The 25145-nt window shown below is 38.3% G+C and overlaps 1 protein-coding gene across 2 annotated transcripts in view; it reads left to right on the top strand.

Moving 5' to 3' along the window:
* LOC134802357 (ATP-dependent RNA helicase abstrakt) overlaps positions 1-16668 on the top strand; it is a 36778-nt gene extending 20110 nt beyond the window's left edge. The window contains exons 12-13 of one of the 2 annotated variants that reach the window (XM_063774980.1): positions 13896-13995; positions 15462-16668. In XM_063774980.1, coding sequence (XP_063631050.1) covers positions 13896-13995; positions 15462-15550 — 189 coding nt within the window. In that variant the 3' untranslated portion in view covers positions 15551-16668. The remainder of the gene's footprint in view (positions 1-13895; positions 13996-15461) is intronic. The other variant, XM_063774979.1, reaches the window with a different exon arrangement.
* Positions 16669-25145: the final 8477 nt, after the last annotated feature.

Here is a 25145-nt window from a genome sequence, read left to right as displayed (position 1 = left end):
TGCCTTTATCCTGAGCATCCAAAATGTTGTCAGAAACATCAAGTAAAGCGGTTGTAGTGCTACGTCCTTTCCGAAAACCCGATTGGACATCCGGCAAAATGTTGTTGGTTTCTAGGTAGGTGGTTAACTGAGCACCGACAACTTTCTCCATTATTTTAGACATACATGGTAGTATGCTAATTGGCCTAAGGTCCTTAATCACAGATGGGTTAGCTATTTTAGGCAAGGGGTTTACAACTGCTAACTTCCAAATATCAGGAAAGGTGGATGAAAGAATAGATGTATTAATTAAACTAGTAATAATGTCAATTGTGTAAGGCAGCGTTAAAATAAGCATATTTAAATTTATTCCATCAACACCCTCCGCATTAGATTTTAAACTTCTAATTATTTTAGTAATTTCATTAGAACTAACTGTATTTAAATGGAAAACTGTGTCACTGTACTTATGGAACTCAAAAAAAGTTAGCCGTGACAATGCTACATCTGAAATTCCTGGCAGATCGAGAAAATGTTTATTTAAGGTACATGGGTTATTGAAAAGTGAAGGTAATTCATTATTCTTACTAGGCAATATTGTGGATTTCAGGTTTTTCCATAAAGTTTTTGGGTCATTTATTTTATTGTTTATATTTTGTTTAAAATAAGCCACTTTTTCAAAATATAGAGCCTTATTCACAACAGATTTCAAGTCCTTGTAGTATTTTTTTTTTACATCATTCTGGTTCTTGTGAAAGTCTGATGCAGCGTCGTCACGCAACCGCATCATGAACTTGACAGTATCAGTAATCCAAGGGTGGGATTGTACTTTAACTAAGGATGTTTTTAGAGGGGCATGTACATCAAATATACTAAGTACTTGTTGGTTGAATGCTGTTACCATGTCATTGATACTGCCAAGATTTGATATTAAGTCCCACTTCACGTCCCGCAGGTCCACATCTAAGTCTTTGTCACAGATTTCCTTAAAAGGTCTGTAGGTAATGTGATAAGGCTTTAATTTCTCACGCTTGACATTGAAGTTGCAAACCACAAGGCAGTGACCATACAGGGAACCCACGTGATCAATGGTAGTGTTTTTTGCCTGCATGTCTGAACACACAATATCGATCAGCGTTTGGCTGCTGTCAGTAAAATGTGTAGGCTGAGACACCAATTGAAATAGTCCAAAACTGGTAACAAAATTATGGAATTGAGTGCATTTTGTGTCAGAGCTGTTCAATAGATTTACATTAAAATCACCCAGTATTATTATGTTATCATAACTGCGAATTGAACTTATCGAGTCACTTACAGCATCCAAAAATAGTTGTAGGTCCATCCAAGGTGGTCTGTATGCCGTTCCAATTGCCAGCTTCTTGCCGTTGAGAGTAAACGTGATCCACATCTGCTCCACCAGCTTATGCAACGGGTCAACGGGATGAGGCCAGGTCCGAGCTTTGAGATTACACTTAATATAAAAGCCTACGCCTCCACCGCGTGACCGGTCGCCCTGCGGTCTAGGAATATGCCGGAAACTGTATCCAGGAAGTGTCGGCGCCCGCCCTTCTTCGCCCGCCCTTAACCATGATTCGTTGATCGCCAACACATCAACATCCTGCCGAGTAGCAGCCGCTATGAAATTGTCATGATTTGTGCCAAGAGAACCTGCATTGTACAAACCTATTTTAAGTGTTTTATTTACTACTATAGTTATAAAGATACACCTCAGACCAGACAGACCACCAGACAGATGTCGTTACTTTAAAAAAACGTATAACAGTAACAGAACCAGTGTCGCGTAGATACCAGAGCCTGCAGATTATCAACAACTTTATAATTATATAAATGCTGAAAATTAATGAGATGAACAAACAGACATTGCCGCCCCATTGTGTAATGATAAAACAATATATGCTACATTCGCCCGCCCAGACCTCAGACGGTGCTGACTCCAAAAACACGATGCAGGTCTGCGTCAGAGCGAATGGAGAAAGCTGGCTTTCCCTCGCCTTGTCGGGCATAGACTCGGCCCCGCCTTGTCCACGAGAACCTCCACTGATGTTCCCTGCACAGCTCTCGAACTTTGTGGAACAAGAGGCGGTTCGTGCGTGTGAGGCGCTCGTTGACGAAAACGCGACGCGGGGGGCCTGGCAAGTCGTCAACAGAGAAGGTGAAATTCCGCCGAACGCGGGCGGCCTGCAGCAGTTCGTCCCGCAGCTGCCGCCGCGCCAGCCTAACGACGACGCGACGCGGCCGGCCTCCAGCCTCTCTGTCGGCCCCTTCTCCGGCCCGGCTCACCGCCCCGACTCGCTCGGCGAACACCACGTCGCGCTGCTCCAGGGCGACACCCAACCTGGCCGCGAGGACGGTGACCGTGTGGACAACGTTCTCGCCCCTCGTCTCCGGAACGTGGCCAATGTCGAGGTCCGAGAGCAACGCGTCCTGGTCGCGGTCATTCAGCTCCAGCTGAAGGCGCGCCACTGTCTGCTGCAGCTCCACCGTTGCTCCTGACGGCGATCTGTCTCCTGGCTCACCGTCGACGAGCTCCACGGGCCGCTCCTCCAGGCGCCTGACCTTCTCCTCCAGGACATCCAGACGGCCAGTAAGACCACCAAGGAGCTCATTGAAGCGCGCCACCTCTTGGCGCAGGCCCGCAACTTCATCGCGCACAGCGCCGAAGTCCCCACGAAGCAAGCGCAGCTGCTCAGCGACATCGGGCTGCAGATCCAACGGCGCATCGTCGTCGCCGGCCCCACTCGGCTTCACCGGCGTATTGTCGGAGTTGTCACGTCGAGGGGTCGTCGCTTTGCACGCCGGGCACGCCCATGTGCTTGCGACACGCGCATTTTGGCCCATGCCCACACAAGCTTTATGGTATGATTGGCCGCAGCCGCACTTAGCGACACCTGTCGCACCAAGGGGTTTACCACAAGCCGCGGCGCAGACAACCATTTTGCTCGCTATGGATTAGAGCTGAGAAGTTCCTACGGGAGCCACTAGATGGCGCTAATATTAAAGTAGTGTCTATATAATTTATATAAAATGATAATATTCCGATTGCGGTGGTATTATTGAGAGTTTGTAAGTGTATGCCGTCGTAGTACCAAATTGTATTTCTTTAAGAAAAAGTTTCGAAGTTATTTACTGAATAAACGGCTGTATTTTCTTAATTGGCACCTACCCCCACACGCAAAAAAGTCACTTAGTGTTACACAGTAAACAGTCGCTATCAATTTTATTGCACTATCACAAGCGCGCGCGGATCACGCACACTCACATAGCTTAGGACAACACAGATACACACAGCGATGATTGCGGATGCAGGTAAATATCACGTTTACTATTTTAATCAAATAAAGTACCGCGAGTGTGACAGTGTGTGTTACCGTCCGTGACGTCACTGTTACCGTCCGTGACGTCACTGATGACAGTGCTGCAGCAGTAACGTTGCAACAGAGTAATGCTGCTGCAGTCCCTATATCGTAGAAAGTTATTGAAAACGCGAGCGAAGCGAGCGCGAAAATTTTTCGATATAAAAACGCAATTTGATAGACAGTTGCACATTTCTACTTTTAGTATGGAAATCAGTCACATAATTTTAACACGAAAATTGACAGTTCTGCAGCAGTAACGTTGCAGCAGAGTAATGCTGCTACAGTTGCCATATCTTAGAAAGTTATTGAAAACGCGAGCGAAGCGAGCGCGAAAATTTTTCGATATAAAAATTTAATTTGATAGACAGCTGTACATTTTTACTTTTAGTATGGAAATCAGTCACATAATTTATCACGAAAATTGACAGTGCTGCAGCAGTAACGTTGCAGCAGAGTAATGCTGCTGCAGTTGCCATATCTTAGAAAGTGATTGAAAACGCGAGCGAAGCGAGCGCAAAAATTTTTCGATATAAAAACGTACATAGACAGTTGTACATTTTTACTTTTAGTATGGAAATCAGTCACATAATTTTATCACGAAAATTGACAGTGCTGCAGCAGTAACGTTGCAACAGAGTAATGCTGCTGCAGTTACCATATCTTAGAAAGTTATTGAAAACGCGAGCGAAGCGAGCGAGAAAGTTTTTCGATATAAAAACGCAATTTGATAGACAGTTGCACATTTCTACTTTTAGTATGGAATATCAGTCACATCATTTTATCACGAAAATTGAAAGTACTGCAGCAGTAACGTTGCAACAGAGTAATGCTGCTGCAGTCGCCATACCTTAGAAAGTTATAGAAAACGCGAGCGAAGCGAGCGCGAAAATTTTTCGATATAAAAACGCAATTTGACAGACAGTTGTACATTTTTACTTTTAGTCCCAACCAGGCGCGAATCCAGGGTTTCATACAGAGAAGGGATGGGACAGTTTTCTATCAGCCTAGCTTCGCATAGAGCTCGATATTTAAGGGTCTCAGCGAGGTTGTTTTCATACAGAAAAGATGCAAGAAAGCAGAGCTTGGAATTGACCAAGTGAATGTGAAGTGTGAGCAAGGCAGAAGACCCAGCTGCGAAAGAGGAAAGCATGGATTTGGATCCACGCCCAAGTGTAATTAAGGCAGAAGATCAACTTTGCCATAAGGCAGGAAACCTCGCATAAGACCTTACGCCGTACTGCAAAAGAGTGGCTTGAAATCGAATCTATGCATGTAATCACGACACTTCTACTGCTCGCTCTTTGGCTTCGCTCGAAAGCGCTACTTGATAGGATGCTTTTAGTTTTCGGCTTTCACGGGGCCCCTTATAACACTTTGACAGTTAGGTCTCAGGATCGCGGCTAAGGAGCAACTCGGCTTGGCCGACAAATGTGGCGTGCAAGAAAGCAAAATTCGCTATAAAATCGGTAATCTATGTCGAAAAAATCGGCAGCCGCAAGCCCGAAAGCAAGATTTTTTTCCATGACTTTAAGGGCCTCCGCGTAAGGTCAAATCGAAAGCCTACGTTGGACCTCACTCTTTTACTTGATCCCTACGACCCTTCGTTATTAGATGGGTACTTGTACACGTATAAAAGTTTCATGTAGGTACCTACTCCACGACGACTGCAATGCTAATGCAGCCTGCGCGGTTTTTTTTGCCTACGGTTTTGGTGCCCCCTAGACGTGGTGCCCTAAGCAAGTGCTTATTTTGCTTAAAAGGGTTAATCCGGCACTGCAAATGACAGAGGTCAATGTTTTTTTTTTCAAAGTACCCACCTTCGTTGCCATTATTAAGTGCTTAAAGGCGGCGATACCTACGTATGAATATGGATTTGATATGGGTGCGATATAATTACGATTAGGTATAATTAATTCATGATGGAGAAAATTTATAATTTTAAATAATTATGCAATTATATGCATGTTGATATGTGTGTTTATTTTACCACTACGTAACTATGTAAACTCATTTTTAGTTTTCTTGATTACTTAATGTTTACTCAGTTCCCCAAAAGATGGCACTGTGCAATGAGGGGCAATTAATTTACTGTCGTTTAATTTTGTTGTATTATTAATTTATTAAATCAACATAATTATTCAATTATTTTTGTTGATATCCGTACCCCCTCTAGAGTTAATTTGGCAAAATCTTTCCTCGGTGGCTTATTCATGTCACAACGTATTAAATTCAGCGCCATCTGTTAGTTTACCAGGGTACTCAATAGTGGTAGCACATATGGGAAAAAGTTTGCCCCTCCTTCCTAAGTAGCGCCATAAGATTCAGGGGCAAACTTAAGTCAATCGACTGTTGTGGCTACCCCCCCTTTTAGGGGTTGAATTTTTACAGCCTATAACCTGGCCGGGGATTTTCTCAACAGATTAGTAAAGTTTTCATCAAAATCCGTTCAGCCGTTTTCACGTGATGCGCGTTCAAATAATCAGACAAACAGATAAACAGACAAACAGACAAAAATTCTAAAAACTTTTGGAACGTGTTCTGTTATCGATTCTAAGTATCCCCAGCCAACTTTTTTTCAAATATCTTCCGTGTACAGACTTTCGACCCTCTTCAGCTTTATTATATGTATAGATAGCTGTGCCCGCGGCTCCGCCCGCGTGGAATTCGGTCTGTGTCAGTAAGCGGCTAATTTCTAATCCTAATTTTTCTCCCTATCCCCTGGAGGCGGAACTTGAAGTAAAGTTCCCATATAACCATTCCAGTCGCAGAATCACAAAGTGGTAACTAAATGTCAGATGTGTCGTAACAGAGTCCACACAATGTGTCTAGAATTGTTTCGAAACAAAGTGTCGTCGCCGTGTCCACACTTTTCCGTAACAAGGTGTCGACACATTTGTGTGCACTTTGCGTGCGGTTTGCGACTAAATCTGACAGCAAATTTGTGACAGCAAATGTCAATATAAAATACCTCTTGAAAACCAAGGTTTGTCAAACTACTATTAGTGTCTCGTGTGCTCGTAATTCTAGTAAGTCATCATGGGCAATGCAAAATGATAATAATCGACCGAAACCATATAAACACCCAACACCCGTCAACCTTTTACAGAAAAGTTTTTAAAGAAATTCAATAAGCTACTTAGGTCAGGTAACGAATGCTCCAAAAGTTGTAGAGGGAAATGCTCGGAACACAATTTTTGACTCCGTAACTCGGTTTGACAAGTTAGGAGGTGAACATATCAAAAGTCCCCGGCCGTAGCCCTTGAGCGGGGGGGAGAGAGGGGGCTTTGAAGGTCCCATTTTCCCGTTTTTCGATTATATCTCGGAAACTATGCATCTCAGCGACATGGCCACTTATACAAAATGAAAGTTAATTTAATTTGTTACAAGTTTATTCAGTCAATTTTTTCGATATGTTGAATAGTTTTTGAGATATCCGCTCTTGAAAGTTTATTTAGGGCTCTCAATTTTATCTTGATATATCTATATCAGTGAAGGTGCTAGGCCGTGTTTGGTATCGTTTTCGTATAAATCTGGGGTGCTGAATCCATTTAAGATATCACATTGACACCATTCCACAAAATAAAAATAAATTTTTTTAGGGTTCCGTACCTCAAAAGGAAAAAACGGAACCCTTATAGGATCACTCGTGCGTCTGTATGTATGTCCGTCTGAATACACAAAATAGTTCTTTACCTATTAGATGACAGGAAAACCTATTAGAAATGTGCAGTCAAGCGCGAGTCGGACTTAATGTACGGAACCCTTAATACGCGAGTCTGACTCGCACTTGGCCGGTTTTTTTGAAACTCTTCTTGACGCTTAACCGCTGAACCGATTTCGTTGAAATTTGGTATAGAAATAGTTTGTGTCCCGGAACAGGACATAGGATAGATCTTATAACCAAAATCATCTTTTGAAGGTGTGAAAAGTGGCGTGGAAATTTGTACGGGAAATCAATAACCGCTGAACCGATTTATATGAAATTTGGGATGGTCTACATCTTTGATTTAGTTAAAAATGATGAAAAAACATGACTTCAAACCTAAACTTAAACAGTATTTACTTCAAGAAGTCAATTCTGAATTCCCCCCTACACCTCATTTCACACCTTTAAAGGATGATTTTTGAGATAACTTATTATATCCTGTCTCGGGACTCAAAATATATGTGTACCAAATTTAAATTAAAACTGTTCAGCAGTTTAAGCGTGAAGAGGAGTTTAAAAGAAAGTATTTTAATAAGTTTATATGTTTTTACTTCGGAATGGTGTCAATGTGATATCTTAACTAAATTTGGTACTGCGAATTTATACGAAAACGATACCAAACATGGCCTCGTAGCTTTACTGTTGTAGAAGTCAAAATAAAATTGAGAGCCCTAAATTCTTATTTCTTGGCCAAACTTGTGTAGAAGGAAAAGGTAAAATAAAAGTCTTCGGCAGGAATATAAGACACAAATATATTTTTTTTTTGCGTTACTATTTCATTCATCAAATATAAACATACCTTGATTATACTATTCTAGTGAGATCCTCATAGATAAACAAAAACATTTACTTAAAAAATTACAAGGTCGAAATGTCACGGAACTTGTGAGAGTAATATGTGAAAAATAAAAACTTTTATGACAAAAAAAATCTGGACACAATTTAAGAATCACCCAATTGCGTCGAGGAATCATCTGTATTTTTGCTTGTTTCATTACCTCCTCGCTTCTTTTTTGTCCTTTGTATTCTGTAGCAATTTGTTAGATCTGAAAATAAAGATAACTTGCGTCGTCACGGATGTCGATTTATAGGTTTTAGGGAGTGCAGAATTCGAAAACGATGATCATTTTATAATCCAAGATGGCGGCTACGTATTTTGTCATAAAAGTGGAATCCAAAATAGTCATCATTTTCGAAATCTGCGCCCCCTAAAACCTATAAAACGATATCCATGACGACTTTTATGACATAGTGCATTGCCGCCATTATGAAATTGAAAATGTTATCATTTTCGAAATCTGCGCCCCCTAAAACCTATAAAACGACATCCACGACGACTTTTATGACATAGTGCATGGCCGCCATCTTGGAATCCAAAATAGTCATCATTTTCTAAATCTGCGCCCCCCAAAACCTATAAAACGACACCCATGACGACTTTTATGACATAGTGCATGGCCGCCATTTTGGATTTCAAAATGGTCATCATTTTCTAAATCGGGGCCCCCTAAAACCTATAAAACGACATCCATGACGACTTTTATGACATAGTGCATGGCCGCCATCTTGGAATCCAAAATGGTCATCATTTTCGAAATCTGCGCCCCCTAAAACCTATAAAACGACACCCATGACGACTTTTATGGCATAGTGCATGGCCGCCATTTTGGATTCCAAAATGGTCATCATTTTCAAAATTGGGGCCCCCTAAAACGTATAAAACGACATCCATGACGACTTTTATGACACAATGCATGGCCGCCATTTCGGATTCCAAAATGGTCATTATTTTCGAAATCGGCACTCCCTAAAACCTGTATATCGACACCCATCTCGACTTTTATGACAAAGTGTTTTGCTACCATCTGTATGCAAGACATTTCTATTATTTTTACGTACAAAAATGGCCCCCTGTCAACTTTCAATCGAGATTTAATCGATAATTTATTCGATTAATATTCAGATTAATTCAATTTCAATCTATGTTAGGTCGCCTAAACTAATCGCGATTAAAATTTGAGAATTAACTTTTTTTATTCCATTAATTAGTCGAATAAACAGTTAATCGATTAATGCCCATCTCTGACCACGGCATTTTTACACTTTGAGAATATCTGAAAACAAATCAACACAAGGAGCCATTTTGCAAATCCAGTAACTTTGTTATTACTTTTGACTGCGCGTGTCATGTGTCAACACAGAGTCGACACAAAGTCGAAACATTGCAACTACTTTGTGACTGCAATATTTCTCAGCCTTAAACCATATTTATACATCATAATTAACAAGTTTCGTAGTATGTAAAGCGTTATTTCTGTTATTTAAGTATAGTATACGCATCGAAGTACTAAAAATGCTTCAAATAATATAGTTATGAACACAGGCACTGAGAAGTAAACAATTTCATTTCCGGCTAAACTAAAACAATGTGGTGGCGCGTTGATTATATTACACTTAGTTTATCAAATCACTCGAGCAGTTTAATTCCCCATAATAATTTAAGTCCTATTGTAATATAAATGCAAACAATATATAATTACGTCTTGTAATCCGTTTTAGAGATGGCGTATTAATGTCACTTATTTTTATTTAAGTATTTTTCCATCTGACAGTTTCCATTTGACAGGAACAAAATGAACGAATGAACGAATGATTTTGGCATAAAGTAGTCGCAAACCCGAAACAATGTGTGCACACGGCGACCACACTTTATGTCACTTTGTGTCATGTGTCGACCCTTCCCCATTTCTGGTAACTGTGTCGACACGGCGACGACTCTGCGACTGGAATTGTGACCGAAACAGACGGTGTCGACACAAGATGTGTCAACACCGCGTCGTAACGGCGACTGGAAATGGTTGTATGGGTTGACAGATGGATATGCTAGAGGACTGTAGTCCAGATATAATATTTTACTAAATTAGGTACCACTAAATAAAACTTCACTCCAAAATCAACAGTTTATTTTTGGCCTTACGAGTATTCAAATTTTACACGTGATTTAAACGACAGAGTAGTAGTTGTATATCGGACGATACAGTAAGGTATACGCGCGCGAGCGAAAGCGAAGCGGCCTGCCTGGCTAGAGCGCTACTCAACGTGGTCTTCTTCAGACTCCTGAGGAAGACCACGTGCCCCTTGTAACCTCAATGCGTTGCGAGACTTTCACGAATGATTCGATTTTTTTCGGGAAGGCATGGTAATGCGTATAAAATGCGAGTCCCAAATCGTTTGACTCTGCAAACGACCAGTGCCGGATTAAGATATTTTGATGCCCTAAGCATTTCTAGACCATGGTGCCCCCTCTCCCTAGGGTCATCGAGATTACATTGAATTTGTTTGGTAAGTTGTGTGACGTTCATTGCCGCATTACAGCTGAGAATGGAAATCTGTCACATAATTTTATCACGAAAAATGACAGTGCTGCAGCAGTAACGTTGCAACAGAGTAATGCTGCTGCAGTCCCTATATCGTAGAAAGTTATTGAAAACGCGAGCGAAGCGAGCGCGAAAATTTTTCGATATAAAAACGCAATTTGATAGACAGTTGCACATTTCTACTTTTAGTATGGAAATCAGTCACATAATTTTAACACGAAAATTGACAGTTCTGCAGCAGTAACGTTGCAGCAGAGTAATGCTGCTACAGTTGCCATATCTTAGAAAGTTATTGAAAACGCGAGCGAAGCGAGCGCGAAAATTTTTCGATATAAAAATGTAATTTGATAGACAGCTGTACATTTTTACTTTTAGTATGGAAATCAGTCACATAATTTATCACGAAAATTGACAGTGCTGCAGCAGTAACGTTGCAGCAGAGTAATGCTGCTGCAGTTGCCATACCTTAGAAAATGATTGAAAACGCGAGCGAAGCGAGCGCGAAAATTTTTCGATATAAAAACGTACATAGACAGTTGTACATTTTTACTTTTAGTATGGAAATCAGTCACATAATTTTATCACGAAAATTGACAGTGCTGCAGCAGTAACGTTGCAACAGAGTAATGCTGCTGCAGTTACCATATCTTAGAAAGTTATTGAAAACGCGAGCGAAGCGAGCGAGAAAGTTTTTCGATATAAAAACGCAATTTGATAGACAGTTGCACATTTCTACTTTTAGTATGGAATATCAGTCACATCATTTTATCACGAAAATTGAAAGTACTGCAGCAGTAACGTTGCAACAGAGTAATGCTGCTGCAGTCGCCATACCTTAGAAAGTTATAGAAAACGCGAGCGAAGCGAGCGCGAAAATTTTTCGATATAAAAACGCAATTTGACAGACAGTTGTACATTTTTACTTTTAGTCCCAACCAGGCGCGAATCCAGGGTTTCATACAGAGAAGGGATGGGACAGTTTTCTATCAGCCTAGCTTCGCATAGAGCTCGATATTTAAGGGTCTCAGCGAGGTTGTTTTCATACAGAAAAGATGCAAGAAAGCAGAGCTTGGAATTGACCAAGTGAATGTGAAGTGTGAGCAAGGCAGAAGGCCCAGCTGCGAAAGAGGAAAGCATGGATTTGGATCCACGCCCAAGTGTAATTAAGGCAGAAGATCAACTTTGCCATAAGGCAGGAAACCTCGCATAAGACCTTACGCCGTACTGCAAAAGAGTGGCTTGAAATCGAATCTATGCATGTAATCACGACACTTCTACTGCTCGCTCTTTGGCTTCGCTCGAAAGCGCTACTTGATAGGATGCTTTTAGTTTTCGGCTTTCACGAGGCCCCTTATAACACTTTGACAGTTAGGTCTCAGGATCGCGGCTAAGGAGCAACTCGGCTTGGCCGACAAATGTGGCGTGCAAGAAAGCAAAATTCGCTATAAAATCGGTAATCTATGTCGAAAAAATCGGCAGCCGCAAGCCCGAAAGCAAGATTTTTTTCCATGACTTTAAGGGCCTCCGCGTAAGGTCAAATCGAAAGCCTACGTTGGACCTCACTCTTTTACTTGATCCCTACGACCCTTCGTTATTAGATGGGTACTTGTACACGTATAAAAGTTTCATGTAGGTACCTACTCCACGACGACTGCAATGCTGATGCAGCCTGCGCGGTTTTTTTTGCCTACGGTTTTGGTGCCCCCTAGACGTGGTGCCCTAAGCAAGTGCTTATTTTGCTTAAAAGGGTTAATCCGGCACTGCAAATGACAGAGGTCAATGTTTTTTTTTTCAAAGTACCCACCTTCGTTGCCATTATTAAGTGCTTAAAGGCGGCGATACCTACGTATGAATATGGATTTGATATGGGTGCGATATAATTACGATTAGGTATAATTAATTCATGATGGAGAAAATTTATAATTTTAAATAATTATGCAATTATATGCATGTTGATATGTGTGTTTATTTTACCACTACGTAACTATGTAAACTCATTTTTAGTTTTCTTGATTACTTAATGTTTACTCAGTTCCCCAAAAGATGGCACTGTGCAATGAGGGGCAATTAATTTACTGTCGTTTAATTTTGTTGTATTATTAATTTATTAAATCAACATAATTATTCAATTATTTTTGTTGATATCCGTACCCCCTCTAGAGTTAATTTGGCAAAATCTTTCCTCGGTGGCTTATTCATGTCACAACGTATTAAATTCAGCGCCATCTGTTAGTTTACCAGGGTACTCAATAGTGGTAGCACATATGGGAAAAAGTTTGCCCCTCCTTCCTAAGTAGCGCCATAAGATTCAGGGGCAAACTTAAGTCAATCGACTGTTGTGGCTACCCCCCCTTTTAGGGGTTGAATTTTTACAGCCTATAACCTGGCCGGGGATTTTCTCAACAGATTAGTAAAGTTTTCATCAAAATCCGTTCAGCCGTTTTCACGTGATGCGCGTTCAAATAAACAGACAAACAGATAAACAGATAAACAGACAAACAGACAAAAATTCTAAAAACTTTTGGAACGTGTTCTGTTATCGATTCTAAGTATCCCCAGCCAACTTTTTTTCAAATATCTTCCGTGTACAGACTTTCGACCCTCTTCAGCTTTATTATATGTATAGATTACTTTAATCAGAAACATAACTGATAAACACGCAAAGCTTAATGCAGATGGCGCGGCCATGGTTTAATAGCAAAACACTTTGTTTGGCATGACAAACCCAAATTATAAAGGGTTCTTAAAAACTTTTTACTAAGAAAATAAGACTTTTTGCAACAATTCAAAAACGGCTGGACCGATCATGTTCGCTATAGTTTTGAAAGTGCTTTTTTACGATTTTTTTCATATTTTTTGGACCCATGGCACATGGCAGGCATTTCTTTTTTTCTTCCGGAGCGATTATTTATGGACACATGGCACATATGGCATGGCATGGCGGGGGGGGGCGAAAGGCACATTTGAATCCATGCCAAATTGCAGCTTTCTAAGCTGCGGGCGGACGGACAGACAGACGGACACTAGGGTTTCGTTTTTGTCATTTTGACTATAGAACCCTAAAAACGAGGATAATTGGGTAAATTGTCCAATCGAACTGAGTGAGACAAAATGACATTCAAGTGACCTTTATAGTCAAATGTCATTTCAACATGCGGGGTCTAATACAAGTTCGACATACTTGGGTTCTATTATCTCTGTCCCTCTAGGTATGTTCTCACTGCTTAGGGTGAAAAATTTTGTGTACTACACGAGATCAAAGTTATTTACATCTCGTGCGCTTTTGAATCCCTTACTACGCTCAAGATTCTAAATTAGATTCACTCGCTACGCTCGTGAATCTATTATAGAATCTTTCGCTTGCACGGGACTCAAAATAAGCACTCGAAGAAATATCAAACTTTGATCTCTTGTTGTACAAATAACTATTTTTATAACATGATTGTGTGTGTGCAGGTGCCGGGGTTCCTGCTGGAGATGATCGGCGAGCCCGACGTGCCGGCGCCCGACGGGCAGGGCTGCTCCTACTGCGGCGGCCTGGGCCACAGGATTACCGGTATACTATTATATTTATTAACACATTCAGTGCAGAAAACCCGACTATCGGGTATTTTATGATTTCGTTCCCAGGCCGGACGACCCGATAGTCGGGATCGTGGTACTACTGCGTTGCGGCCTGGCGCGGACGTCTTGTTTGGCTGGGTGGCAATGAACATTCATTAACCTTATCGACGCCGTGTCAAACACAAAAGCTGTCACGCGGACGCCGCGTCACCGAAGTGTCAAAACTGAAATTGAACTTGTTCTTCTGTGTTGTGAACTCTATGTTGTTCTGTGGTCTATGACCGATTAATCAGTCTTTGGAGTTGAACCTGCGGTGCGGGTATATCGGTCATTGGCGTCCAAAAGGTTAAAAGCCCCACTGCTTAGCATAAGCCTCCTCCCTAGCTCTCCATCCTAGTCTCGGTTTTGAGCAATCTCTGGCCAACCGTTGATACGTTCAGGTCTGATGTAGGTACTATTATATTTTTATTTATTTTATCATCTTTCGTTAATCGTAATCATTGTTACCCGCCTATGTAGGTATTGTCCAAAATAACTGATCTTGATAAACGAGATAAAAACGAGTCGATTAACATACCTAAATATAGAACAATTATAGATATGCGGATGATTATATCGAGTTTGACTAACACCGAAATTTTATTTTCATAGCCAATTGTAACTATTATATAAAAAAATTTAAACCCCTCTATGCTATATGCCAAAGAAATTCAATCCATTTTATGCCAAAATGCTTTAGAAAAGAGTTAATACTCTTCAAACTGCTGGATCCATTTCTATGTAACATAGCTAAGAACCACCGCAAAACGCGCTTTCGCGTAAAACCGCATTGAAATCGGTTCATCCGTTATAGTTCGTTTTTTTAGCATTAGAAATAAGGTAAACAATCTTGACGTCTTTTTATTGAAAAACACGCTTTAAAAATAAGTCACGGCAAATATGTAACAATTATGAATCTAATACCATCATTTATATTCTTCTGCTTTCGTAAGTAATAGTTACTGATTTTTAAAAAGCGTTTTTTAGTTAAAAGACATGTCAAGATCGCTTACCTTCTTTCTAATGCTAAAAAAAACGAAATATAGAGAGCTATGATGCCACAGACAGGCAGACATTGGCGTCAAACAGATACACCCTTTTTTGCGACGGAAGTTAAGAAATCGTATTTGAAAATGAAAACGAACTAAAGGAACGTTTCACTTGTTCATCTTATCTTATACCTTTAAACGAGTAATTCTTGTTTATTTATTTATTTATATGTATATATATTTCGGGGATCTCGGAAACAGCTCTAACGATTTCGATGAAAAATTTGCTATATGGGGGTTTTCGGGGGCGATAAATCGATCTAGCTAGAGCTTATCTCTGGGAAAACGCACATTTTTGAGTTTTTATGTTTTCCGAGCAAAGCTCGGTCTCCCTGATATTTTTGTTGACAACTCTTACGTTTTATTTCAGAATGTCCAAAACTGGAGGCGGTGCAAAACAAGCAGGCGTCGAACATCGGCCGGCGGGACTACCTCGCCAACACCGCGGCCGACTACTAGTGTTATTTTTATTTGGCCAGATTTATTGTGGTTATTAGGCGTTTGGTATACCAAGTTGCTTCGCGCGGCAATTTCCTCGCGAAGCAAGCAACGGTCAGTGTAGACGTGCCTCGCCCGAGGCAATCGCTTCGCGAGGCGGCTCGTTCTGGGACCCCATATTACCATAACTTATTGCCAGAGATCGGACAAATTTGCGTCATTGCTCGCAATAATGTGGACATGACTCCAAAATTGATCAAATAATTAATCATTTTATTAACAAGCTTTTATTAGGTCGACCGAACCGGTCGGTCGAATGGAATCTAAGGTAACAAATTTAACCATCTTCCAAGGATCGTAGCGTCATGAAAATTGGCAGCTGTATGTAGTTCTGATGACAATACAATAATATGGTACTGTCGAACTGATCTGACGATGGAGACAGGAGGTGGCCATAGGAACTCTGTGATGAAACAACGCAACCTAATTGTGTTAGGGGTTTTTAGAATTGTCTCGATGAGTATTAGTTGTCTGTCGTAAGAAAAGTACAGTCAGCGATAAAAGCTTGTACCAAAAATTAAATTTTTGACAAAAACTTATTAATTTCTTACCCGAGGTTTAATTTTGATTCCTAATCAATAAATAACACAAAGGTTTCTTATAATGTAGATTATTGTAGAATTATTAAAGAAAATAATCCGTATGTTTCCCAATTTTTCTGGAGGTACTCATTTTTATATTGTTGTATAAGTGCTATTTATTGACTAGGGATCAAAATTAAGTCTCAGGTAAAATAATAATTAAATGATTAATTATTCTCAACCAATTTTGGAGTCATGTCCACATTTTTGATGACGCTAATTTGTCCGATCTCTGCTTATTGCTGACGAAATATGATTTGCACCGATCTCTCGAACATCTTGTATGACGAATTGTCGGATAATATATTTCTTCAAAGTTACCAAAACTGTTTCACCACTGGTAACTCAATCTTTGTATTTTATATTCTATATATTAAGATAAAATAGCAGTTCTATTGGTCAATTTACTAAGCTTTTGTACCAATCTTGTATTATATGTACTTAGTTCGTTTTATTAAAATTAAAAAAAAGACTACGCGATCTTGCTGTTTTTTAATTGAAAAACTGTTTTTAAAAATCAGTAACTGTCACTTATGAAAGCAAAATAATGTATATAATCGTATATGATTCATAATTGTTACATATTTGCCGTGACTTATTTTTAAAAAGTGTTTTTCCAAAAAAGACACGTCAAGATTGTTTACCTTTTTTCTAATGCTAAAAAAACGAACTATAATGAAAAAGGGGCCCTTTTTATTAGGCCGATATATGACATCATTCTCGAACGAGAAATGTAATAAGATAATGTAATAAAATATATAAGAATTAAATTTGTAAGTTTTATAAATATTCGTTTTTCTTTGCCTTCATAATTCCTTTTTCACTTTATAAAACATCCCAGGCTTTGTTAAACATTTAAATAATTATTCAAGTCTATTTTCATAATGTCCATATCTACGTAACAGGTATTTAAATATGTAGAGTGAGACCAAGAAAAGTCTGCAGCGATTTTCACAGCACACGCAATGCAAGTGTTATTATTTGTACGTCTTAATTCCATAGAAGTTTGACGTTTAAAATAACACTTGCACTGCGTGGGCTATCAAAATCGCTGCAGACTTTTCTTGGTCTAACTCTAATCACATGGTGAAATAAATAAAACGCACGTGTCATAGTAAAACCATTTAACAGTACATATTCCTCGATTCTATCATTAAGAAAAAAGCAACTACATTTACATAGAGTGCCTCAATACATAAACTAATAATATACAGTAATAAAACAGTATTCGTCGAAACGAATTTCAGTGGCTTGTTCATGTTGCACTGTGGCATGCGGCAGACGTATGCGACATAGTTTTATACATTATTATATTAAAAAGGAACTTAATAGCGTTTAAAATAAGAACTTGAAATTTTCTCTACATATCAACAAATTATCGAGTTGTGTGTTAACCAAGTGAAAACCCTAGAATGTAGTGTGTAATTATTTTCCTTTGTATTTTCACGGAAACGTACGAACGTGTCTTGATATTTCAGTCAGTCTCGGTACAAAAAGTACTGAGGTTGACTGAAGTAGCGTGATAAATACGAGCGTTTCCGAGAAAATACGATGGAAAACAATTATGCACATCGGTATTTCAGTATGAAAAAAAAACAGTTCGAAAAAGATACCTGTTAAAGATGTTTATCTTAACCAGTCATTTTTGGTGTAAAGTTGCGTTCGAAATGTAGGAAGTATAGTCTGTCAAGCCATTTCCGTCAGTAGAAAAGAGCGGCAAATTTAAAAAAATTAGGCGCGAAGGGTCTCGTCCCATAGAAAATTTGATTTTCGCTTTTTCTACTGACAAAGTTGTTTGACCGGCTATATCTATCTATCTAATACCTTTAAACGAGCAATTCTAGTTTATTTATTTATTTATATGTATATTTATTTATATATATATATTTCGGGGAACTCTGAAACGGCTCTAACGATTTCGATGAAATTTGCTACATGGGGGTTTTCGGGGGCGATAAATCGATCTAGCTAGGTCTTATCTCTGGGATAACGCGCATTTTTGAGTTTTAATATGTTTTCCGAGGAAAGCTCGGTCTCCCAGATATTATAATTTTATTTTATACGCGATTAAATCACTTTTAAGCTAATAATATTGTGCTTTCTGCCGAAATCATACATAATATATGTTTGTGGCATGCCACAATGCGGCATGTTACAAGCCTTATACATAATTTACCGGAGGAACCGATTTGATTAAGAATTACTTGGTAATATTCTATAATTATCTTAGATAGGTAAATAATAAAAACGATGTCTGGTAATGTACATTTAACACTTCTTATGTCTAAGCTCTGATCAGTGCCTTAGACATACGAAGGGTTAAATATGACATGAGTTAACGAAAGCTTTTTGGACTTAACACATTCATTGCCACTAAAGTGCTACGGGTTACGCTCGTAGCGCGTAGCCACGGTTTTGCCGTATGGAGCGTGTAGTCGCTACGAACAGTGTACCCGACAGTCGGGTTCTTGGCCCTGAATGTGTTAAGATTTGACTAAAAAAACCATGTCCATCTAAGCTAACTCTGCACCTTTCAGTAACAAAGTGTGACAATTCCATGTCATATTTTCATAGGAATTGGACGTGGCACTTCCATACTCTCGCTTGCCAAGTCCGTACTGAGTTAGCTTTGACTACAGTAACTTTTCATCTTAGTTTTATTTTTTTAGTCAAATCTATACTCCAAATTGTTAAGTGTACAAATCCGTATTCTTAATTTATTTCAAATGATTCTCGTCTCTCTCTACTTGTTAAGAGTAAAAGAGAAACAGAAGTTTCATTTGAACATAATATGTTATTTATAGAATCAAGTTTAGTAATAAAATACATAACTATGTATTAGTTTCGTGAGTTTACATGCGATTTTTCTCTCTCGTCGAGTAGAAAGAACGAAATATATATTCTTTTGTTGTTTTTTATTACTAAACTAGATTTGACTTAAAAATATGAAAAACACCAAACATATGCTACATATCCGCGTATAATATAGAAGTGAATAAATACTTCTATGGTGGCAAATAAGCACACGGCTCTAGTGGTAAGTGGAGGCCGTAGCCTATGAGCGGTTGTAAGTGGGTGTTACATGCGCGTGGCCGCAAAAGATCGTATTCGATTTTTTTATTCACTTCTACAAATTTAATAAAAATGTACAAGTTTGCAACGCGGTTCAATATAAATAAAAAAATGTCGATATTTATTTCCGTTCTAAATCTTCTTATAGTGATTCCTTACATTATTACACACTTATTGTATAGCCAGCGTCAAAAACATAACATATATATATATATATATATATATATATATAAGTTACATAAAAATGTACGGTATTTTAACAAAAAAAAAACACTTTACACGAATATTACAAGTTTTTTAAATACTTGTATAATAATATGTAATTAAATTATACACTTAAAATTTTCATTATCACCAACATTTTTTTAAGATCCTTGACATATAGCCTCTGGCATAATTTTCCTTTCAGATATGTTACTCTTAAATAACGACCTTTCTACTGAACTTCTGTTGAATTTTAAATAAAAAGGACCATATTTCACTTGAAGCATAAGTACCCTTCTATGATGGAAAGCCACGAATAACCGTCGTTGGACCGTATGTAATTTGGCGACCGTTCTGGCCTAGTGGGTAGTGACCCTGCCTGTGAAGCCGATGGTCCTGGGTTCGAATCCCGGTAAGGGCATTGATTTGTGTGATTTATTTATTTATTTATCGTATGGCAATAGGTACACACACTTATTAAATTTACACTTAACATCAAAATTTACAATTCCGCAGATACAAACTCGCGTTTATTGTCAGGTTTTTGACAGGTGATGAGCACAGGCATTTGTTCCTGAGTCATGGATAGGTATTTTCTATGAATTGCAGACCCATAACCAACCACCAGTCGCTTTCGTAAAAACTAGTGCCTACGCCAATTCTCGGGATTAGTTGCCAAGCGGACCCCAGGCTCCCATGAGCCGTGGCAAAATGCCGGGATAACGCGAGGAAGATGATGATGATGTAGACCCATAACACAAGCCTTCTTGGGATTACCGTGGGATTTAGTTAATATGTTAAGAATGTCCTATAATATAAATATTATATGATTTTGACACTGGCTACACAATGTATCCTTGGTCTATCTTATTTCTTACAATTCAGTCCAGCCTCGATTTTTACAAAACTCTAGGGCTCTTCAAATGATCAAGAACATTATATTTAACTTCAATATGTACGTTCAAACATAGGTACTTTAGATTAATTCAGCAAAATGGGCGAGGTCAAGGCGGATACAGTGGCTCAGCTCGAACAGTGGCACAGTCGCCCAAATATCCCCTCTCTCCTGTTGAAATTAGGTTGAGTGAGCCACTGTACCCGGCCTTTTTCTACCGAGCCACTGTTCCCTCCTTGACCCTATTTCCAAAAATGGACTTTCAAATCAATAATTAAAGATACCAACTTTTCATAGTAGTTTGTTAAAAATATCAATAATGATGCTCCCATGTTGGTTGTTATAAAATGTTATAATAACATAGTGTAACAGGGACAGAATGATAGTATTTTATTATGAAAATGTATTTCTTTCGGTGACATTATTTAGTCACAGAGTAGTGCATAAAGACGCGTAAAGTACACAGCTGGAGTAGATGGCGCTGAACGGAAACTTTTTTGATAATAGGATTGTCAAACGTTTTACAACCAAGTTATGCCATCTACTTCAGCCGTCTTTGTGGCTACATCTGTCTGTACTATTTTAGACATTTTACTTTCATTAAAGAGCCCGTTACGTGGGCCATACTGAAAGTTTCTGGATTCTTATATATGAGACGACTTATTTTTTTTAAGTGGCCAGTCCAGGAATTTTCAGTATGCCCTAAGTATCCCAATGACTAGTTTCTACAATTAATTTCATTGTATTTTTAGCCATTTCTTAACGTTTTCTTCCTAAATATGATTATTTATTGAAATCTACTCGATATTTACATAACGATATTATCAGTATATCACAGACCATAGATAGATCTAGACACCGCACCTCGATGGTATGACAACCAAGTTTATTGAGTTTGTGTTTCTGTGTTTTTTATTTTTGAATAATTTTACGGTTTAGACTGACTTGTTTTAAGTCACTCGCGCGACATGTTTCGGAGAGCCTAGGTCTCCTTTCTCAAGCACTAACAGTGCGAGCAGCGCTCACGACGGCCGTGTATCGTGTACTTACCAAACAAGACAACCAACAAAACAAGGAAGTGACTTATAACAAAAGTGAGTCTAAACCGTAAAATTATTCAATGTTAGTATGTCTCACAACAGTTTAAATTCGATGATTGTGTTTTATATTTATATACCAGATACTAAAATGACAGAACAACTGGCCAATTCCTCCTGAGACCCAGACATACTGGTTTTCTTTTTGAATTTGGAACCTTTAGTTAATCAATAAAGGTTCAGAATAGATTGTAGAATATGTACAAAATTTTGTACGAGGGGCCTTAGAAGGCTAAAACCTAACTTGCCCAATGCAACTATCTGGTACAGATGTAGTGCATAATTATTTTCCATCGTATTTTCACGGAATCGTACGAACGTGTCTTGCTATTTCAGTCAGTCTCGGTAAGAAAAGTAGACTTTAACACATTCAACACCAAGAACCCGACTGTCGGGTACACTGTTCGTAGCGACTACGCGCTACATACGACGAAACCGTGGCTACGCGCTACGAGCGTAACCCGTAGCACTTAGTGGTATTGAATGTGTTAACTGACGTAGCGTGACAAATACGAACGTTTCCAAGAAAATACGAAGGAAAACAATGTAATACATCTGTAGTACAAAATCAGACAGATTGGGTAGTAGATTAGACAATCGAGATGTTTTTATAATATTTGGGACATGAAAACTGGGCTTACAGTGACGTGACGAGAGCTATTTATAAATGAGAAAATAGTTTAATTAAATGGCATAATGAAGCATTTTCAATTTTACCAATAATCATTGACAAAACCTGTGGGTCGTGCCCGAGTGGTGTTCAGTACATTGAACCTCTAAACAGCGGTTCTCAATCTTTTTTTTTTGACGGAACCCTTTAGGAAAGCGAGTTTTTAGAAGTGTGTTTTTTGCATAGTACATTTTTTCTAGGCGACTAAAGCATAGTGTTCTAAATTCTTGCGGAACCCCTGCAGGGGTGTCGCGGAACCCTAGGGTTCCGCGGAACACACTTAGAGAATGGCTGCTCTAAAACATGAAACGTGAGACTTGAGGCGTCTAGTTCTTTATGGTCTGTGGAATAGTCAACGCGTCCACATCTACATAATTACAAACTGAATGAAAATGATTTATTTAAAAACATGGTTTTGCTAGATTATTACACTAATTTAGAAAATAAGCCATGGTTTAGGCAGAGTTTATAAAAATCTAGTATTACGACATGTATATCTATTATTCCATATAAGAGCGTTTCTTTTATTTTTTGCCTTTATTATTATTGCGAACTTTTTTGCCACTTTTGTGTTATTTCTAGTCAGGATCGCGAGCCCTTTTCATCCTTATAGGAGAAAAAAAGTGTCCTAAAATTTCCATACATTTTTCAATCTTTCCTTTTTGTTACCGCCATACAAAGTATAGGGGGAAATGGTAACACAATAGGGAAAAAAATCTAGGACATTCTTTTATCGCATCAGGATCGAAAGAGCTCGTGATTCTGAGTAGAAATAACACAAAAGTGGCAAAAAAGGTCACAATATATAGAAATGGCAAAAAATAAAAGAAACGCTCATAAAATGAAAAACTTCTACCATCCAGGTATAAAAATGTATCAGTAAAACCCGCTTAAGATTTTCAAGGGAACAAGTCAAAAACGCATCTTAAGCGGGAAAGCGTATTTCCCAAAATAACGTGTAAAATGTAATACGCGGAAAATCGTATTAAGCGGGATCTACAGAAAGTACAATTAAAAAGTTTTTTTAATTTCTTATATGTTATATTCGATAAAAACTCAGTTTACAAGCCAAACTAGTTGGTAACTTAATTTCTATTTAACAAAATTTTGCGTTAGTGTCAATCCATACAAAAGTGAATCACGCTAAAGTTATATGTTATTTATGTATGGGACATATATATAATGATGTAAAATAATGAATACACAACTGTACATAATGTATTGTCAATTTGATGTCATTGATTTTCCAAAAAAAAACGTGTATGAATATCTTTTACGAAATAAATCTGTCAATTCGATATACTTAGACAAACGCAAGTTTTTTTTTATATGTAGGTTAAGATAAAATAATTACAACAATACCTAATATTTATGGTATATTATGTGGTTGTGTTCAGACATAATCGTTATGTTTATGAATTACTTTTTAAATGTCATATTGCACAAATATTATCAGTACACAAAGTACAAGTTACAGTATTTTTCGGGTTATTCCCACTTGTTACCACCAAGTTGTTACCACCAAGTTGTTAACTACTGGGAATTTTTTTCCCACCTTTTACCACTAAGCCGAGTTAGTGGTAACTACTGGGAATTTTTATTCCCAGTAGTTACCACCAAAATATTGTTAGAGTTAAATACTAATAAAAACACTATAAATAGTGTAGTATACATATATAGAGTAATTTAATAAATAATTATAAGTCGATTAGTGTTTAGTAAACTCCCTTAAAAGTGACCAAAAATATTGAAACAGTTCAACCGGTACTAGTACAAAAACTATGATATATGTACTTAAGGATAAATTTAATAATCCATTTAGATGATTTTTCAAGTGATTTTATTAGGTAATTCAAAATAACTCTATTTATACTATTCATACCTACTGTTTTTATTAGTATTTAACACTAACAAAGTTTTGGTGGTAACTACTGGGAATAAAAATTCCCAGTAGTTACCAGTGGTAAAAGGTGAGAAAAGAATTCCCAGTAGTTACCACTGGTAAAAACTTGGTGGTAACTAGTGGGAATAACCCTATTTTTCGCATAGCTTGGGTACAGTGACAGCTGTCATCTAAATACAAGTATACGAAGGTTTTAAATTGTATGGAGATGACAGTACTCACCGTACCCAAGGTATATGAAACATTACAGTAGATAACGACTGAGAAGGTAAGCATTCATACAAATTCATCCAATGTACATACAAACTTACATACTGTAGCGATTTTATATGTTTTTAATACTAAATATATTTATAGGTGCGTTCAAATATAATATTGATTGTATTATAGTATTTTTCACGCTTGGGTACGGTTACTGCTGTCATATCAATACATATTTTGCGTTTTAAGACTTGATTATTAATTGTATGGAGATGACAGCTGTCACCGTATCCAAGCTATTAAAAAACTATAGATGTGTAAAGTTTAAGATAAATTCATGCTTCATAATGTGACAGTTAATGTAGATGGCGCAGTATGGCACCATACAATATCCACGGTGTAAAAAAAGTTTATGGACAACTCAGTGACCACGAAACTTGGCGCAGTAGCGCCATCTTTTTCAGCTGACACAGTCAAAGGCATGATTTTTTCTTATTTTTTTATATTACAATCAATAATTCTTCAGTTTGAATATTTAACATACAACGTGGGCCCCAATAACCCGACTTTAAGGGCTGATTTAGACGGCGCGTGAATTCGTATGCGATTTTAGTTACATTGAGGACTATTGCCAGGCATGGCTCACTCCGCGATTTCGTCGCTTTGCTACAGGTAGCTAAAAGTACATCCGTTCCACACCAATTTTGGTGGCTAGCCATAAGCCGCGCGTGGCGCTGTCGCCACCTAGCGGCCATATCTGTCCTGATCGTAACAGACGCGTTTTGTTAGAGAGTGAGTCTTCTGTACCTAGTACTATTATTTATTCTGTGCTATTGGTTGCATCCAATAGGGTATTATACTGTATTTAAAATAAATGATTTTACACCATGCATGAAATAAAGCACCAGGTAATTATTTGAAAAACATAGGAGT

This window comes from Cydia splendana, chromosome 24, assembly GCF_910591565.1.
Source record: "Cydia splendana chromosome 24, ilCydSple1.2, whole genome shotgun sequence".
Lineage (NCBI taxonomy): Eukaryota > Metazoa > Arthropoda > Insecta > Lepidoptera > Tortricidae > Cydia > Cydia splendana.
Note: the sequence above shows the minus strand (reverse complement) of the source record. Positions and strands in the feature narration are given on the sequence as shown.